The sequence below is a fragment of the Chroicocephalus ridibundus genome, chromosome 6 (assembly GCF_963924245.1).
Source record: "Chroicocephalus ridibundus chromosome 6, bChrRid1.1, whole genome shotgun sequence".
Lineage (NCBI taxonomy): Eukaryota > Metazoa > Chordata > Aves > Charadriiformes > Laridae > Chroicocephalus > Chroicocephalus ridibundus.
Genome location: NC_086289.1, coordinates 6,725,014 through 6,745,085, shown reverse-complemented (window position 1 = coordinate 6,745,085; position 20,072 = coordinate 6,725,014). Strand labels below are relative to the sequence as shown.

The window sequence follows — 20,072 nt, the reverse complement described above, 5'->3', positions numbered from 1 at the left end:
TGAAAAAAATACCATAAATGGGCCTGACTGGGCAATTTCGGGTCTATGGGGTGCTTCTAGGGGAGGAGACAATACAAGCTTCTCCCCAGTCAGAGTCTAATCCGTTGGCTTTTGTAATTCTATTTTATATTTGGTATACAGTAAAAGTAAAAAATAAAATGAAAATAGGGCCTATTAAAAATTGGTGCTCTGACTTGTCCTAAGTAGAGAAGAGTAACTCCGCCGCAGAGGCTGAGCAGCTTGAATAGCCCATTTATTGACACTTGGGTAAATTTTACCTGACTTTCTATTTTTTTTTTTATTACAGTTTATCACTGCTAAATTTTTTCTTAATTAAAGGCAAGCTTTTTCCTCTGGTGTCAGCAAACTCCAGCAGAACCCCAACAGTACGAGGCTCCATGTACCTCTGTTAGCTTCTATGGCAGAGGTCTGCGGAGAGGCTCGGGATGCCCCAGACCCGCTAATGTCTGGTCACTGGGTCACTGCAGTGTGATAATGAGTAAACTATCAGCAGCAGGAAGGCAGGCAGTTTGCCTTTTGTAAAAAGCTTGTCGGTAGGAAGCGACGTGCAGAGCTGAACTTCAAAAGCACATATTTAAGGGTGCAAAGCCACAAGGTTAAGAAAAGAAAGAATTAAGATTGCCCGTGTTCCATTAATATTGTTCCCTTGTCCTTATGCCCTCACCTAATACTGTGTTATTATTGTGCGTTCACTCCTAGAGGAGAAACTAACCTCTGGCAGATTTACAATGAAAACCAGATGCATCCCCTCTATGGCATCTGCTAATATAGTGTGTGTTTCAGACTTTCATTTGAATCTAAAAAAAATATTTTCCTTCAGGGAAAAATCTCACCTAATTGGCTGCTCCCCTCCATTTGCAGCAGTAAGGCAACTGTGAATTCTGAAAAATTCATTTACCCTAAGAATGTAAAGCTTTCTCCCACACAGAAAGGAACGAGAGCTCTCAGTATCCCGCCTTGGTTCCCTTAGATGCTGTTGATCCCAGGATTGGGAAGGAGATGTGTCATGAGTCTTAACTGTTTCGCTTCCCTTTTAGGGGGGAAACTCTTGGTTGTTTCCTCAGGGATGGGATGGCAGGAGGGATGCGAGAGATTCCTTAATCTGCCCTCTCCTCTCCGCATATATTCCCTCACACACTCTGAAAGACTGAGCTGTGAGGCCCAAGGGCTGAGGAGGCAGTGCAATAGAAGAAACACTTCTGCATATAGGTAAGTATGGGGAGGAGGGGAAGTATGAACTGCAGGAGGGGTGAGACACACCTTGGGGCGAGTTTCACCAGGGCTGGAGAAATGGGAGGAAGAGGGAGGTCAAAGTGATGGGGAGAAGCCAGCACTGGAAGGGATGAGGTCTAGCCAGGGACATGGCCTACTTGTTAGCTCACGTTCAAACAAGTCTGAAAGCAAAGACAGAAACATGAACTCAAACCAACACTGTAATGAGGAATTTATTGCCAGTGACACCACAGGCAGCAGTAGTTCTTTCTGGAAGCTTAAAAAAATTGCCTGTTTTGGGTCCGATGTTGAGTCAGTGTACTGCTGGGGAATTAAACATTGACGTTCCACATAATGAAAAGATTCAGCTGCAGCTGACATTGTATACTTAGATGACCACGATAAACACTTCAATACAATAAACAATTTGAAGTTCAGATTACATTAGGACTCTGCCATGTTGTTCTCATGGTAAGAAAGAGGGAAGGAGCCTTCTTTCATACTTACTTCCATCATTCCCACTTAAGTCTAGCATTTTCTCCTCTTTGCCCTCGTAGTGCTTTTTAAGTCAAAGGTTTTTGAGTCTGCAAATGAACCCATAATGGCTGATCATATTCAAAATTAAAACTTATGTCTGTGTTTGCTTCTTCGTGCATCAAACACTTACGGTGATCCACCTGGTGATTACATGTGGCAAAGAGTGAAAATCAATCATTTCTCATCAACTATTTGCACCTGTGCAAAACATCGCCAGGAGTTGGACCGAAGTGACACGATAAAAACCAAGAGGCTTAAAACAAGCAAAGTAACTAGGCAGAATGCAACGGTCTCTCTTCAGATTAGCTAATACAAACTGCATAATAGGAAACCAAGCTGCTTCTCTGACACTAATCACCTTTTTTAAGGCAACTTAAATTTCAAGTAACGTGCATGTATTTAGAACACTCTGTATATAGTAAGTCACAACTATGTCCCAATGATACTGATTCTTTGCGAAAAAAAATTGAAAACAAATATATGCAATGCTAATCAAGAACACAGAATGCGAGAATATTTTCTCCCACAGACAAGCACATTTCTGTGTCAGACGCAAACTACTTAAGTCGGAATGGTGCTGAACAAGGACAATTCCCCCTCATTTTCAGGACTGCACGAAAAGCCATACCCAGCTCCGGTATCATTATTTTTGCACAAATGCTTCTAGGGGAGCAGCGATGTACATTGTCAAAAGGCCCAAGAAGTCACCCTTGTAGAGGTCTGGGACGCTCTGGGTTTCCTCTCGATGGCTACGCTCGAGCCCCTTTTTGTCATCGTGGTTTGCTGCGCTGCAGGACTCCTCGCCCTCCTGGCCGTGCCCGACCATCGCCACAGCGCTGCAGCTGCTTCTGCGCCGAGAGCCTCTGCGGGCGAGGAAGGGGTTCTGGTTCTTATCAGCAAATACTTTTGTCTTCCTATTAGACCTCTTACTTTCATAGTTCCTGAGCTCCATCAGCCTCTCGTCGAAATACTCTTGCAATGGTTTGTCGTGGAAGCCACTGCTGGTCATCGGGTGGCCTTTCGAGGAGCTCCCCAAGCAATGGACTAAGGAAGCTCTGCCCGGAAAATGATTCAGCTGTGAGGAGGAGCTCTTTCCTCTTTCCAAGTCCTGGAAAAGTTGGTTGAAAGATGGAGTTTCCAAATAATTTCTTGATGACTGTTTAAAATAGGGGAGGGAGGGAGAGGCAGGATTGGGGACAGAAGGGAGAAGGAAATCTGAATTAAAACACACTGGCTCAAGTAGCAAAAGGATCTTAAGTGTATGGTTCCATACAGTAAACAGCGGTGAGGGAAGGTTTTAGGTTCTTAACCCAAATTCCCTGAAGACCTAGCAGTTTTCTTCCAATCCCTCCCTGGAAGAGAAGTCCTTTGGGCTGAGGTTTAACAACGCTGAGCATTTTTACCTCCCACTGACTCTGATGTGCTGCCACAATTTCATGTAGCCTCTCTGAAAATCTATTTTTCTGAAAGAATCTCTCACCTGTCTGTATCGACAGAACTTCAGGTTTATCCTTTTCAAACCTCATCAGCCTGACAAGCTGCTGTTTCCCATGGTAAAACCAGATCCCACTTGCAAGAGGTTTGTTCTTTGTTTTCCCTTCCCTTCCCTTACTCCCAGGTAACTCCGTTCTGAGCTGCAGCGTATTATTACAAGAATTGCAATTTTCACACACAATATATTTCTACACCTTAAAACTATGAAGTTTATTACCATTACCCCGCAGCATATTGTAGATGTGCATGGAGTTTTCTCCTCCTTTCCCACCATAGGATGCCAATCTCCTTTCTAACCAGCCAAATAAATTAATACTGGAGTTACTCGAAGAGTCAAAGAAAGAGATGATCCCTGCTGCGAGTCCTTTTATTGGCTGCGAGAGAAAATTCTGCTAGAAATTCACTATGTAAAAGATTACCTTTCCATGTCCACAGCTCAGTGTCCCCTGGGGTTTGTAAAGTTCCTGCTCCGCCATTCCCACCTTGCCCACAGGTATTCCGAGACAGCCCAATCCATCTCAAGCTACAGGGGCAACAGCCGGTTTCTGTACACCAAGTTAGACCGGACCGTGGCTTTTTCTCTGAAAATCCTTAACAGTTCAGCTTGAAGGAAGAACTGGTTTATATTATATTACTGTTTCAAGTCAATAAAAAATTTTAAAAAAGTCTATACTGTATGTAGATGACAGCCACAGCAGGACCATAGAACATTTTGCAATCACTTATTATGCCTAACAATGCCTTTGGCATAAAAAAAAGCCATCATTCATGCCGTTTTTGACAATTGCTAATTAAGTCTAGATACTTGCTAAGGGTCCAGCCACAAATCTGGTTTCAGAGCCCAGCAATGTCTCAGTAGGGCACTCCATCACCAGCATTTGGCGTGTCGCCTGCTGGTAATGAATGAAAAACATTGAGCGCAAATGAGAAATAATGGGTTGGCCATGACATGTAAACTGAAAAGTAACCCAGTTTTTTGATCTCTCGCTATTCCATCACACTTCATTCTGGAAGGGACCCAACAAATCTAATGACCCTGCCTAGAGTGGTCGGACTTCTGGAATAAGTCAGGTGACTGAAGAACACTAAGACTTGATTAACAAGTAGTCTCTCCTTCCCACCTCAAACTTTAAAAAGTTGTTTAAAAATTAATAATCAACGTAAACTTAACAACTTGATAATGTAGCAGAACAAAAGTCTTTTAAGTTAAGCTTTTCTATACTGAAGCACAACCCAAAACTTACCATCATATCAAATACCAATTTACCAGGAAGTAGGGGAATAACTCTAAGAGAAGAACAGGCAGCAGTTATCATATAAAGAGAGTTTTTGCATACAAACCTTAATGTCCTGAAAGCCTGGATATTCTGGGATGATGGGCAAGGTGCACATGGTAATACTGTTTGACCGCCTTTGTTTCATCGTCCTACGAGAGAAACTGCAGTTCCTGGAGAGCTGGGGTTGTCCCAGCTTGGATAGATTTTCAGTGAAACAGAGCGGTTTACAGTCTTTTACACAGCAGGTTCTCAGGCACATCACTGAGGTGGGTCTCTCCATTTCAGCACGATTCAGAAGAGGTTGGAAGCGATGTGTGTTCCAGAATAATACTCTCTTCTAGTTTTCCTCTAACGCATGGTCTCGTGCTAGTGAGCTCCTCGACAATCTGTAACGTTGGGGCCAGCAGACAGGCTAACAGCGCCGAGCAGCGCGGCTCTTCCTAAACCGGATTCTTGGAGATCATTGGCAGGTGACGCCTTCCCTCAGGTCTGGAACCCTCAACCCATTTAATGCCACTTTTAACCTCTGAAAGCTCTTCACAGAAGGCCGGTAAATCCAAACCACGAACGCAAAGGGTTCAGGTGAGGGGGGGAATTTGCAGGGATTACAAAGTCTCATACCGTCATCCCAGACAGCCTAATGAGACTGCTGACGCGACGGCAATTAGAGAAGATCAACAGCCCACACGCAGGAGTTGTCACTCGGCTTACATCGGAGCCGGCAGATCCCTCCCTGCTGGCTAGGCATCCCTGACAGCCAAACATTCAGGGCTTTTGCTCAGCGAGGCAAAAGGTAAGTCAACACAATCATCCGACAGGTCAAGAGAAACAGGGTAGACAGCTGCAACAAAAAATTCCTCATGGCTGGAGACAGGCAACAGCCCTGGAGATCTGAGGAGATCCGAACTGCCTTGCTGCTGGTGTAGCCGTGTCTGGAGAGGGATGTGCCGCATTCAAACCGCCCAGCACCAATGCAGATTTGGCAAGTGGCCACAGTAAGACCATGATTCTTTTCAGCCAAAGCTGTGAAAATGTTCACAGTAAGAACCAAGAGCTGCCCCGAAGAGCTTACAGCCTAACTGTCCTAGAGAAGGGGCAGTCAGGGGAACAGCTCCATGGTTTTGATTTAAAGATACGTTAGTGGTATCACCTGCTAGAGACAGATAAATGTATGTCGTTGCAACAGTTGGTATGTCATGAACTTTGGCAGCACGGGGCTCCTCACGGTCCGCAGGACCAGTGGATGTCTCCTGCTGCTTGGAGGGCAGCACCTCCGTCCACTGCCCCACCGTGGCCAGTTTGCCTGCAGAGCACCGGTAGCCAGGGATGAACCGCCTCTGCTCCATCACGTGCCGTGGAGTAACTGCTGTGCTCCCTGGTGCTTGTGGGAGGTAGACAGAGGGGGTTTATAATCCCCTCAGCCCCCAGGGCTTCTAGCTTATCCAAGGCATCCATAAATACTCGCACGCTCTGGCAACGTGCATGCAAATATTTGTGTGTCCTGGATGAGCTAGGAATCCATATCCATCCAAGGCATCCATAAATATTTGCATGCGCGTATTCAACGCGCTGACTGTGAGCCGTAAAGAGCTTTGGATCTTCTCCACGAGACCATCAGCTGGATTCAGGTTAGTGCTTTAGACGCGCTGGCAGATGGCAGCCCGGCAGGCTCAGGGCAGAACCCCCGGCCACAGCACCCCCCCGGCTGCTGGACCAAAGCAGGTCAGCCATAAGTAAAGAACTCACGTAAGCAGTTACATCCAGCTCTCCACTGTCCAAATGCAAAGAGGCAACACCATATTTTTTTTTAACCAGTTCTGGCTCCGGCGTTTGTTGAATTTGAGGGTAAAGCGGTCGTCAGGCAGAGAGCAGAGCTGTCAGCGCGAGTGACCATTTCAGCTACACCCACGCCGGGGGGTACCAGGGAGCAGGGGCTGCGTCCACAGCTCTGCGTGAGCCACACGCGAATTCAAATACGAGGTTGATGGTAACAGCTTGCATGGAGAGATGTCACGATGCTCACAAAGTGATAGAACTATGAGTCATCCCTGATGCAGCCCTGATTATTTGCATTGTTGTTTTATACATAATGATACCTTAATACGTAAGTACAACGTGGCCTCGCTAGCAGTACCTGAGAAAAATTAGCAAAGCATTAACAAGGCTTCATGGCACCATATTTCCCCCTTGAAAGACTTTCCTGGTCCAATTTAGCAGGAAAAAAAAAAAAAAAAATTATTTATTTATTACTTCTCCCTCCCAGATCTTTGTCTTCGGGACGTGTTCCAGCCAAACCCGGACCAATAAGTCCCTGTGGACAGGCAGGAGGTGGGTCTCGTCCGTAAGCGTTTAGGCCACGTCACTACACGCAGGTCTGCGTTGCTTCAGCCCCGCCGGGACAAGCAGGGTGCAGCCCGAGTGCCGGCAGAACCTGCCTGACCCTGCGGAGAGAAGAGGGAGAAAAAAACCAAGGCGGCAGCAGGAGAAACTGATTTCACTGGCCACGGAGGGCTTTGTTATTTCCCAGATCAAGATATCCATGGCACTGCCCACAGCTGTCGTCCGATTCAGAGAAATAAGAGCTGTGCGAAATCGCTGCCATTGACACAGTTTCTTTGGGAGATGGGATCTATTGTGAGAGCAGAGGCTTTGCAGGGGCCCTGCGAACGCGCCGCGATTGTCCACAGGGTAAAGAGTTCCCTCTCTCCATTTAAACCTGCAGCCTGAAAACCTCTCATTATCAAAATTCATTCCCTCTTCTCCCGTGAAAGCATTTGCCTGGTTGAAGTGAGACACCAGCAGCTTTTAATCTGTAATTGCGCACTGTGCTTAATGAATATGCCAGCGCCATGTACAGCGTGTGACTTGCGTGGAGCTTTAAAGAAAAAGCCCCACGTTCCTGTGCTAATGGGAGGTTCTGATTCTGCTCCCGTGGTCTAAAATCGGAGCTCACAGAGTCTGTCCTTTTATAACCCCGTGTTCCTTCTTGTACCGTACCATTACTGCATACAGCGGGGCCCAGGTCATTCTCCCTTCAGCAAAGCTCTCTGCCCTGTTCAACATGAAACTTTACATTATCCTTTGATGCTCCGGTGAAAAGAAACACGACTTTCGGCAGCACATAGGCTTCATTAGTTACCCACCTTATATCCTAACCTTTAGACTCTTTTAAAAAGAACTTTTTCTTTTTTTTTAAATGGAGAGTCACATTATTATACCATTCCTCACGGCAGGTCAGCCAGCGCTGCTTACAGCAGTTTGCATGAACAGCTTGTGGCCACAAATCTCAGTTCTTCTGCCTTGGGGGTAAATCACTCAAAAGAAAAATCATGCAAGGAATTATTTAGATTTCTACAACCCCTACTATTGCCAACCATTCGCATTTGCTCCACTACCAACAAATAAGAACTGGTCTATTTTTATATCCAATCTTTAAGTATCGTAAGTAAGGTGAATGATTGATAACATCCCAAATTAATCATAAATTGCAAAGCAGAAATGTTTTATTTTTCAAAGTACCAGTGAATGACACAGATGTTAATAAAAGTCCAAATCCAAAACCGGGGGTGGCATCCAAAATCACATCCAAAACCAAGTAATAAATACACGGTGTCACACTTTATATATAGATTATCAAATTCCTTGTAGCAATAAGGAAAGCTATGCTCATTCATCAATGCGATGAGTATTTTCCCAAGTTAAAGATACCTAATTTGTGTTACAAAAGTATGAATTCATTCCCACAGCATCGGCTTTGTGAAGCTGTAACACGTCGAAGGCTGCATAGTTTTACGCAGCAAACGAGAACATCCGTCGCTGCCACCCACACTGGGGTAAGTGCCGTGGCTGTGACCCGCCGAGCTCTCCCGGCAGCCGCGGTGTGTGACATCCCTTCGTCCACAGAACCAGTCGTTTTGCCAGCACAGGCACTGGGGCCGGTCCAGCGCGGTTTGCCCTCTCTTCTCGGTCAGAGCCCTAAAGCCGCTGCTCACTCTGGCTCTTAACTCCATCACCCCAGTCACGCCAGCCAAGCCACCATCTGTGACCGCATTTGCCACTAAGTTGAGACTAATTCTTACTTGTATTTACTTGTGTAATGTTGTTACTAATATTTCGGTACCGCTGGCATTGCCCCCTGGCCTCACCCTTGGTTCATCCCTGCACAGCGTGGCTGTTGCCACACGCGTCACCCTGCCGTTCCCAACACGGGCCGCTTTGTCTGACAGGAGTCCCAGATGAGTTGAATACATTTTGCGATGGTTTAATTCATTTTTTAGAGACAAGAACAATCAAGGGGCATTTGCTGCTGTTTGTTTTTAAATGAAACCGGAGGTTTCCATCTTAATTCCTTCATTCCAGGAGCTGGAGCTTTAAAAGCTGCTACAACTGGGATCGGTACTTAAGGGGCTACAGGAAAGCTGGGGAGGGACTCTTTATCAGGGAGTGGGGCGATAGGACGAGGGGTAACAGCTTTAAACTGAAAGAGGGGAGATTTAGATGAGATATCAGGAAGAAATTCTTTGCTGTGGGGGTGGTGAGCCCCTGGCCCAGGTTGCCCAGAGAAGCTGTGGCTGCCCCATCCCTGGTTCAAGGCCAGGCTGGACGGGGCTTGGAGCAGCCTGGGCTGGTGGGAGGTGTCCCTGCCCAGGGCAGGGGGTGGCACTGGATGATCTTTAAGGTCCCTTCCAACCTGAACCATTCTGTGATTCTATGAAAATCCAGACAGATGCTCTCACGTAAGGCTGTGGGCATAAGCAAACTCACAAAGACAGCAAAGTGAATTGCACAGCAAATCCCTTCTTCCTTGCTGTCAAAAGGGTGTCCCTGCTACTGTCCTGTACGACAAACGTGCCAGTGTCTGCCTGAGGACCAGCACTGCTCCTGCTGCAACAGCCCAGGGCTCAGCAAGACCTCTCTGAGCTGCCACATAAGCTGGTAGCTACAGAACAGGCTGCTGCTTCCCCGCAGCCATCGGTCTCGCATCAAGAGCACTCCCGTCTTACATGATGCATAGCCTTTAAATTACAAAGAGTTTTTTGTTAAAGTGTGAAAAGTACCGGCTTGTAAGTGCTCTGTTTCCCAAGACCGGAGCCAGGGAAGGTCATCCCAAATCCTTGGTGAGCCGGAGCCAGGCGGGATCGCAGGGGACCAAGCAGCGCCGAGGCTCCCGTGACAACCCTGAAGCAACGCCAAGAGGCGAGGAAAAAGAGAGGGGAGCACGGCAGCTCCATCACCCGCTGGCCAAGGGGAGCACGCCACCTCCATCACCCGCTGGCCAAGGGGAGCCCGCCACCTCCATCACCCGCTGGCCAAGGAGACGGCCAGGCCTTGCTTGTAACCATGGGAGCAAAGCGTGACATGAAAAGAGAAGCAATGAGCCGTTCCTTGCCCAGAGACGAGTGGCTGGGGGTGGGAGCAGAAGTAGAACTGCAAAAGGCTGAGTCAAAATTTTTGGCTTCTGCGGTTACTCAGTTCCTCATTTAGAAAAGGCTTAGGTTGAGCCCTGAAAATAAGCCGGGGCTGTATCACTGCCTCTGCATCCAGACTTCCCCCAAATCCGGGTGGCATGACTTTGTGTCTATTGCAAGGATCTCCTCTCCACTTGCAAAAAAAACCCCCCAGTGCGTCTGGGGGTGTGAATCTATACCCCATCTTACTTGGCAATCAAACCCCTGATCTCACTCACGCTCTTTTGACCTCAGACCAAGTTTCATGCCTCTCTTTTCCCTTCTTAGATGGCTAATACTCTTAAAAGAAGAAGCAGATGGCACCGTTCGCAGATGTCAAATGCTCGCCTCACGTGGCATGTTTACTATCGGATTTTCACCAGAGACTCCCGGCCCAGATAGCGAGATTTCTGTCATAATCACCGGCTTTAAACCTGAAGCAAACATTCACTGGCTAGGTTGAGCCACAATTACATTTATATCTCTCAGTCCTTCTGATTCTTTTTTAAATTGACTGTAGATTGAAGTACAGGAAAGGGATTAGGGATGCTTAGAGTTCAGGAAGCGGAGTATTAGAAGTGGATGTTAAATAAGAGATGGGAAAAGAATAAAAAATGTAACTCCTGCACTCCTAGGAGGGGAAGCGCAATCTAAGGCAGAGCTACAGGAGGAGAAGACCCACATTTCTCAGGACACGGGAAGTTGACTTGGGAGCAGTGCTGTGGGTGTTTGTGATGAATGCTCTGATTTACGCCCCGCTGTCCTCCTGTCCTGCACAGCCTTTCCCACACGAGCACCTCAATGGGAGCAGACAGGTGTGACCCTTCGTGCCACGGAATAAAGCAGCTGGGAAGCCGGGAGGTTTGCTGCTGCGTTTCCCAGAACAAGGCTCTCAGGGCTTTTCTTTCTTTGTTTCCTTTCCTGTTTTTGAACGCAGGTTTCCGAGCTTCCTGGCTGGGTGACTGAAAGCAGAGGGAAAGCGCTGATCCCTGCGGGCCAGCGGTGTCCAGCGTGGGATGGCCTCGTCCCTGCTGGCAGCTGGTCCGTGCTGAGAATGAATTCACCTGAACCTCTTGACAGTTCTGTAGCACTTTTACAACATTGCACATCTTCAAGAGAAGCGCTCTAAAAGGCATAAAAGCAGCCCCCTCCCTCTCTGAGGGATTAGTTTTGGAAACCAAAGGTGGACTTTCAATGTCAGCGCTGACACTGCCAGGTATTTCAGACGCATTAAGCTAATGTGCTTATTCCACGGGCCCAAAGTGCCTCGTCTCCAGCTTCATCCCACGGCAACTTCTAAAGCACAAGGAGGCATTAGCAAATCCACGGCTGAGTGAAATCCAGGGTAGAGGAAGATGCATAAAGAAGGTGACTGCTTGTCACAGGCGGAGATCTGGTCCGATCTGCTCCATCAGGTACATTCGTTTTGTCTGCATTCAGTGCCTGAACTGTGTGGAGCTACAAACTGCGCAGACCGACCACGCTGAAGCACCGCGTCAGTGCGGGACCTTCCCACACTCGTCTGGGTACCTCAACAGGCTCAGGACAACCGTACTTCTGTCCTGCCCTCACCAGGTGTTGCCTCCTGGGGACAAACTGAGCTGCAAAAGCATGAGAGCAATGAAGAGTTGACAGGTTTATCAGCTGCACCAAGTGGTGTCAGCAACACGGAGCCACAGGAGGGGGAAGGCACCTCCTGGCATCCTGCATCTTCAGCTGGGGTGATTTCTCCACTTTTTGGGACATACATAAAAAACCCCAAAACACAGCTGATTTCTTGTCTCACCTGCTCACAGATACTCTGATTCCCTCTCTGCTTTGTCTCTCGGTGGTATGCACTGGATTTTTCCTGGCGCTTGCGTGCTGCGCTTGGTAGCACGCCTAGACATGACCACGTCACCTTCCTTCCTCCCGCCAGCTCTGTTCCCATCGACGTCTCCTCCCTCTTCTCCCCACGCTCTTCCCCCTGTTTCCTCTCTCCTCACACAAAGACAAACAAACCAGCCTCCCCACCTCGGTTTCTGCTGCTCTCACAACCTTATGCCTAGTCCGTCTTTGCCACAGTTGGCCAAGACACCTGTAGAAATGGTGACAAAGAAGCTGACAGTACGCAAGCTCAGCTTGGAACGCTCCACCTCAGCACGGCTGTCTGCAGAAATTGTCCTCTTGTACAGAGAGGAAAGCAGAGAGAGAGAAGCATTGACGCGTAAGTCAACAGGTCGATATTCTAACAAGTGGTGTCCTTTGCCCCCAGGCAGTGAGTGCCTGGTGTTCTGATCACCTGCGCCTTCTGGAAACCACTCTGTCTCTTTTCAGAAAGAAGCCGATACAGGGCAATCACCAGTACCAGGGCGGTATTTGCAAGTCAATAAAGAGCCCATCCAGGATGTCAACTTTTATCAGTGCTACCAAAAATATCGCAGGCAGAGAATGAGAGTCAAGAGCACAATTAGAAAGCCCTGGTTGCTTTCCCGAGGACTGCTCCCTTGGTGGCCAGAAAAAATGTCATTGCTGGGACAATGTTGCTGCAGCTGGGTCCCGCTGGAGAAGGAAGGGGCAGGTTACGTCTGCTTTCTCTGCTGGCGGGTAGGAGGGCCGACTCAGAGAAGACCCTCAGGACTGTTACCTCTCTCTGTTTCTCAGCAGACCCTAAGACCTCTGGGTAATTTTCCGTGGAAAGCAGGAGAGCCCCTGTGCTAAACCATCTGGGAAAGGAGGAGTGATAGAAAGGCGGACTGAAGTTAGCAAAGGAGTGTTAAAAATAAGACAGCTCCTCAAATCCACATGGATTCTGTTCTGTCTGGGGCCTGTGAGACTGTATGGGTAATACCTGAACACGGGCAAAATCCTCCAGAAATACCCTGCCTTTCCTTCCGGCCGTCCCCTGCGCTGCTAAGTCACCTTGCCTTGTCTCTTGCGACCTCAGCTGGCACTGGGGGATCACAAGCCTTGAAACGGGAGCGTAGGGAAGGCGGCGTTTCCTACTGCAAGTGGGAATCGGAGCTCTGGCATGCCGGCGCTGTGTCCCCTTCCCCTCTGCGGACCCTCCGCTGCCCAGGTCAGCCAGAGGTGAGGCTCTGCCTGCAACTCACGGGGCTAAAAGCACTTTCAGATATAACCTCCTGACAGCCAGCGCTGAGAAGCTGTTCCCCCGTGGCTGGCAAGCGGTGCTCTCAGCAGCCCTGTGCAGGCAGGCGGGGATGCAGCTCCCCACTTGGTGTTTACATGTTGGGGGAAACCGGTCCGGATCCCAGAGCCCAGGAGAGGCAGAGCTGCCACAGCTCCACGTCCCCAGGTCCAACCAGGAGCAAGGCTGAGGATGTACTACCAGTGGGCAGACGCACACAGAACACACATATACACCGTACGTATACATATACGCATATAAAAATACATAAACGGATGGCCGTACAGCTCCCCAGACCCCACGGTCTCTCTGGCAGCGTCTGGGACTCCCCTTGCCCCTCCGACGGCCCACAGGCTCACCCTCAGAGACTCACACACAGCCCGGCCACGCGAACTTCACCCACTGGCCAGCGGGATCACAGAATCTTAGCGGTTGGAAGGGACCTCTGAGATCATCGAGTCCAACCACATAAATCCACACCAGCACTCACTCGCCCGCTCGCGCTGGCCCACAGACACGTGGGCGCCCACCTCCCCCCGCTCCCACTCCAGCTGACGGCGCTTACGTCCACCCACCCCGCTCTGCGCGCTGCCACCACAGACACATGGGGCGTCCAACCAGCGCTGACGGGGCGCAGGGCAGGGCCAGCCCAACGCAGGCCATGGCAAGCGTACCAACAAGAAAACTAATTAGATGAGACCAGCCCTTTTTATCCCTTACCCCTCTATTTTCCCACGCTTGTTCCTCCCCTAAATGACCTACATCCCCTCCATTTCCCTGCCTTTAGTTCCCCGCCTGGACATCCCATAAAGAAACTCCCCTCAGCCCAAAAGCCGCTCTGGCATTGGCTCATCCCCATGGCATGGACTCATCCCGCCTGCTCTGGGTGACCCTGCTGTGGCAGGGGGCTGGACTAGATGATCTCCTGAGGTCCCCTCCAGCCCCTGCCGTGCTGTGACTCTGCGATTTCCCACACGGACAACGGGGCCGACGGCTCTCCCGGGAGATACCCGAGGGGTCCAGGACAAGGTGTCCCTTCCGCCGAGCCCTTACCTCGGCCCTCCCCACCTGCCATCCTACGTCCCTGCTCCTCTGGGCCTGTGGGGGTGGCTCCAGGGAGGGCCCGGGTGTGATGTGCCGTCCCCTCACAGCTGCGCTGCCTGGCGGGTGGGCGGGAACAAATCACACACCCTCACGCCCGGGATCCCACCTCACGCCGCCCCAGAACAACACACGGCAACGCCGAAACCCGAAATAACTCGCCCCCGCCCGCCCCGCCCCAAGGAAGGCAGACGCTGCCGCCGGCTGGGACCCGCCGCTGGGGCGCCCCCTGGCGGCCGGCCCGGGGCGGGGCAGGGGCGGGGGGGAGGCTGGGGGGGACGAGGGGGACCCGGGTGTCCCGTCCGTGAGGGCTCCTGCCCCCCGCACCCCCGCGGAGCTCGGGGGGGAGCGGAGCAGGGCCATGGCGGGATATGCAGAATTATAGTAGTTTTTTTTTTTCCGTTTTCACGGAATCTTCAGAGTTGGAAGGGACCTCTAGAGATCATCTGGTCCCACTCCCCTGCTAGAGCAGGATTGCCTAAAGCACATCCCTCAGGGCTGCATCCAGGTGGGTCTTGAAAATCTCCAGAGAAGGGGACTCCACAACCTCCCTGGGCAGCCTGTTCCAGTGCTCTGTCACCCTCACCGTAAAGAAGTTTTTCCGTGTATTTGAACGGAACTTCCTATGTTCCAACTTGTGCCCATTGCCCCTCGTCCTGTCGCTGGGAACCATTGAAAAGAGCCTGGCTCCGTCCTCCTTAAACCCACCCTTTAGATACTTGTAAACATTAATCAGGTCCCCCCTCAACCTTCTCTTCTCCAGGCTAAAGAGTCCCAGCTCTTTCAGCCTTTCCTCATAAGGGAGGTGCTCCAGTCCCATAATCATCTTGGTTGCCCTTGGTTTTTCTTTTTTTCCCGTTATCAGTCAGCGTCATCCTCCCGCCGTGATCTCGTCGGTCTCTTACAACCGAGTTTTCCAAGATGTTGAACACGGAGCGTGAACATACGGCAGATCCCACCTTCCGCCAAGCGTGGAAGCACCATCGGCACCATCAGCACAATCCCCCCCCCGGCTCCAGCTGCAGCTTTAGGTCCTGCCTGAGCCTCTGAAAAATCCCAGCATTAACGTAATGGTGGCAGCTGCATCCCTGGCTTCTGTCAGTTCAAACGGGCATCTAAGACAGGTCTCTAAAATGCAAATCTATTAGTGGTGTTAATGTAATGAAACCTGCAGCAGATGCAAAAGCTGTCACCTGATTAAATCACTTTTAAATTAGTGCCGTTATCTGTAGAAATAAATGGGATAGCAGCCTGGGTGGAACACGCGTTTGGAAAGCATACCTACCCAGTTTAGCCGTGGCAGCGCCAACCTGCGGCGTGTCCAGGCTCCCATAAACCATAGAATCACAGAATGGTTCAGGTTGGAAGGGACCTTAAAGCTCATCCCGTTCCACCCCCTGCCCTGGGCAGGGACACCTCCCACCAGCCCAGGCTGCTCCAAGCCCCGTCCAGCCTGGCCTTGAACCCCTCCAGGGATGGGGCAGCCACAGCTTCCCTGGGCAACCTGGGCCAGGGGCTCACCATCCCCACAGCAAAGAATTTCTTCCTGATATCTCATCTAAATCTCCCCTCTTCCAGTTTAAAGCTGTCACCCCTTGTCCTATCGCTCCACTCCCTGATCCCAAATCCCTCCCCAGCTTTTCTGTAGCCCCTTCAGATACTGGAAGGGGCTCTAAGGTCTCCCTGGAGCCTTCTCTTCTCCAGGCTGAACGCCCCCAACTCCCTCAGCCTGTCCTCACAGCAGAGGGGCTCCAGCCCTCTGAGCATTTTCGTGGCCTCCTCTGGACCCATCCAACTGGTCCATGTCCTTCCTGTGCTGAGGACTCCAGAGCCGGAGGCAGCACTCCAGGTGGGGTCTCACCAGAGCGGAACAGAGGGGCAGAATCCCCTCCCTGGCCCTGCTGGCCGCACAAAATTATTTGCTGCAAGGTATAGCCAAACGTACTTTTGCCACAGCTCAGGCTATATCAGTCCAGCTACAACAGGAATACACTGAAACCTTAGTTTCTAGTCTGGTTAGCAAAAAAGTAAATTAAAAACAAACAAACAAAAATACCCACAAGCAAAAGCTTCTCTCTGTTTTTAAAGCAGCCCCCTTCTCCAGCAACAGTCACTTTACCACCCCCGCGCGCCTGCCCCATGCCCACTGCCACAGTTCCCGGGGAACTCACCAGCATGAGCCGTGATCCCCACGCTTTCTGCGAAGCCTCCCACGTTGCTGAAGCTCTGACCAGTATCTTCTGCCCCGTAGGGACAGCCTTCCTCTCGTGCCGCGGTGGGAAGCCGGAGGTCGGCCAGGGGCCCGTTTAACAGTGCCTGTGTTTGAGAGGCTCAGGCAGCGGCTCCCCTGGGCGCCCTCCTCCTTCCCAGGGATCTTTCTCGGGGATGACTGGGGTTCAGCGCGGCCCAGTTTGAACCAAATGTATCTGACGAGCCAAGGGAGCCGGAGAAGCAAGGGTAGTATGCGGGGGCCGTCCTCTTAAATTTGCGGGTGTGATGTGACCCATCTGTTTCAACTGCTTTAACTCCTTGCTGATGTCTGCAGAAGGACTGCTTTGTAAAAAAAACATTTCGTATATGGCTTGCGTGCATCACAAAATAGAAAAAAATGGTCACACCCAGGTAAAAGGTGTTGTAACTCTCTCCTCTTCATGCTCCACGTTGACACGTGCCTGTTCTGCGAGCCCGGGGATGGCTAGCAAAATCCCCACCGCTGGCTACCGCAGAGGTACATGAATGCACCAGAACTGTGTAATTCATCTAAATGTTTGGAAAAACAATAATTATGGAATAGGTTACATGTTGTAACAAGTTAACATATTTTTCACTGGAAAACAGTGATGCTCACATTACTGTGAGCCATGATTTCCTCTTTTTTGAGAAGCTGAGTAACGATTACCACTTCTTCCCAGCACTGCATCTTTCCTGCGATGAAAAAAGGTGATTTTTATAGGGTATCTAGGAGGGCTTGTGATCCATCAGCCCTCCAGAGGTACAACCACCGCTACACATTGTATTTATAAGCTTTGAAGGGGGGGGCACGATAATAATCTCAGTGTGGGTCATGCCTGTGCGAAATTGGAGGGGTAAAGGAGCGGGGTGAAGGAGACCACCGAGAGTGGAGAGCGGGTGGGTGTGAGAACTGCACATCGCCTTGGACGCGGGTGCTTCGTCCTGCTGCAGTCCAGATGCTCGTGAATCTCCCAACCTGGTGCAGCAAGACGCGCCTCGAAGCGAGACGCTGCCTAATAGGAGATTGCTGCCACCTGAGTAAAATTGGAGTGGGCAGGACGTACCCACGTCATGCTTTTGGAGACCTTGGCCACCAGCCGAACTCATCCATAGGCAAATTGAGGGATGACGGTAACAGTTTTCCCAGCGCCGCTGCAGCCGCCCTGCTCTAACAGCCGTGGTGCCACCAGTCAGCTCACACAGGACCAAAGCCAAAACTAATCCGAATGCAGACTAATGCCCTTTTTCTTCATTTACATCACTTTGATCACTCCTTTGGCCAGCTCAGTTTTATTTAGCAGATGATAAAGACCGACTCCCCTCCCTGCTCTCTTTTCCGATCCAGTTGGAGCGCTTTGCTGGGACAGCAGTTACGTGCGCAAGGACAGCTGAGCCTCAGCAGCACAGCCTTGAACACCAGCCGCTCTTGGCAGCGCTCAGCAGCGCGGTTTTCCCTTTCCGTCCACCCTGCTGGGGGTCGGTCGCATCCTCGGGCATCCCTCTTTGAAAACGCCGAGTCCTGAAAAAACTCATCACTTCCACATTCTGTTTTTTTTTAGCTCGTCGCCTCTCTGCTGAAGTGTGTTGGGGAGGGGGGGGCGGAATGAAAGAAGGGAAAAAAAGACTGATTCAGGTTTTGGCAGCTCTCCTCTCACAGAAGAACATTCCACACTCGCACATGAAAGGGATTTTTTAGCAAACCAGAGCAAAGAGTCAAACTAACAAACACAAACAATTACCAAAAAAAATTGCCCCACTCAGTAGTTTTTCTGACTGCTGCTAGCGGCTTAGAGAGAGGTTGGTTCATTGCCTAATCTTGAGCTCAGAAAAAGACAGTTCATCTTTAAGTTTACAGCGTTATTGGCCCCACTACAGAGGAAAAGATTTCCCTTAAGTCTTTGCCCGAGGCCCAATGATGACTCCAAAAATAACAAGTCGCCTTGAGGTTGGAAATTTTGGTTCAGCGAGATTTTGTTCGTGTTCCGTAAACGATACACAAATATTCATCCCAGTGGATGGAAAATGCTTAAAAGCGCCATAACGTAGTGAACGAGACCAATCCCGAGATGGAAATAATTTACTTAATTCTTTGCAGCGCCGCTGTCACTTCCAGCCATCTGTTAGCTGGGACGCCGCTGATAATCTATGAAGCGGCTTGGGAGATGAAACCTTCCGAAAGCAGAGATCACAAAGAGTTCACTTATTTCTCTGCAGTAGAAAAGGAAGTGGGTGGGGAAAAGGGATGAAAGGGTGAAACACACAGCTCGTCCTCTTCTGGCTTCAGGATGAAAGCTTTGCTTTAAAAAAAAAAAAAAAAAAACAACAAAAAAAACAACAACCCTGGTAGCTTCATACTTCCCCAACGAGAAATGGTGTCGAAGACGTGGCGTGAGCAGCAGCCTGACGTGTTCCGCAAGCCTGATTATCTTCATTACGTGGTAGCTTGTAATTTTAATCCAAGTGGTCTTCTCTAGGCCCGCGGATTTGCCAAGTAGCCAGGTCAGGATGCCGAGAATCCTGTCTTCTAATAGCGGCTAGCGGAATAGCGCAAGAAAAGCAGCAGAAATGGATCCCCCATTTGTTTTGGGAGTGACTTGCTCCAAAGCCCTGCCCCTGCAATTTGGTCCCGAGGTACTCGGTCTCAGTGACAGCTGGACCAGTGTCGTCTTCGTCCTTCAATTTCAGGGGTTTCATATCCTTCAGTATCTCTTTGCAGGCTAAAAAAAGGGACATCGAGCTTGTCCTCTACACTCTTTGCTGCCAGGTCCACCTCCGTAACATTTCAGGTATGCAAAAAGGCCATTTTTATGTTGTGTGTGCTGCGGATGTGAAAGAACATCTAAACCTAGTATTCAAACCATGGAAAAATTACAAAGTCAGTAAATACAGAACAGGAACCGAGAAAAATTTATGCCAGGCCGTTCCTCTGGACTGTAGCTTGGAAAAGAACCTGAAAAATTTTAACTTACCTCAAAGTTGGTACGTTTTTTGTAACACTGGGAGAGCTTTAGTGCTGCAATTGTTAGCATAACTTGTTCAAGTATTTCAAGTTCCCACCTCTTTTTGTTAATGACATGGAAAAACACTTGAAACCTATCTAATCAAACGCTCGGAAACACTCACATCCCACGGACAGCTGAGATCGGCCTGACAAAAACGGAAACCACATTTGTCAACGCTGGTAGAACTTCAGCTCTGCTGCCGCCAGCTGAACCCCCTCCTTCTGCCGAAGCCCCGTCGACCACCGCCATTCCCCACGGGCTGCGGGGTCCGGCCAGGCAGAACAGCTCGCAGACAAACCTGGGATTCCCTGGGGAAAACAGGCACTGAGGGGTTGCTGCAGCCACACTCCGGTAAGGAAACAAACAGCCAGATGCTGCTGGAAATGTAGTTAAGGAAAAGACAAGCATTTCTCAGGTGGCATCAGGACACCCCGTGGACGGCAATCGCAGCCTTTGCCTGCAAGATGAACCAGCGGGTAACGCTCCCCCTGCCCTGGCCCTGCCATTCTGCTTTTCTCAACCAACCTATTTTTTTCCAGTTTAGCACATTTGTGCGTGAAGTGAAACAAGCTTTACAAGGCCGGAGAGCAGCACAGGAATGCGGACAGGCAGCGGGTTTGGC

General features: G+C 49.9%; 1 protein-coding gene across 1 annotated transcript; it reads right to left on the bottom strand.

Moving 5' to 3' along the window:
- Positions 1-1,756: 1,756 nt before the first annotated feature.
- On the bottom strand, positions 1,757-4,841 carry LOC134517784 (uncharacterized). The gene is made up of 2 exons (XM_063339663.1): positions 4,606-4,841; positions 1,757-2,926 (listed from the first exon to the last, which is right to left on the bottom strand). The coding sequence occupies exons 1-2, from the start codon at positions 4,819-4,821 to the stop codon at positions 2,414-2,416; spliced, it is 729 nt and encodes a 242-aa protein (XP_063195733.1). The 5' UTR covers positions 4,822-4,841; the 3' UTR covers positions 1,757-2,413.
- Between the last annotated feature and the right edge of the window lie 15,231 nt (positions 4,842-20,072).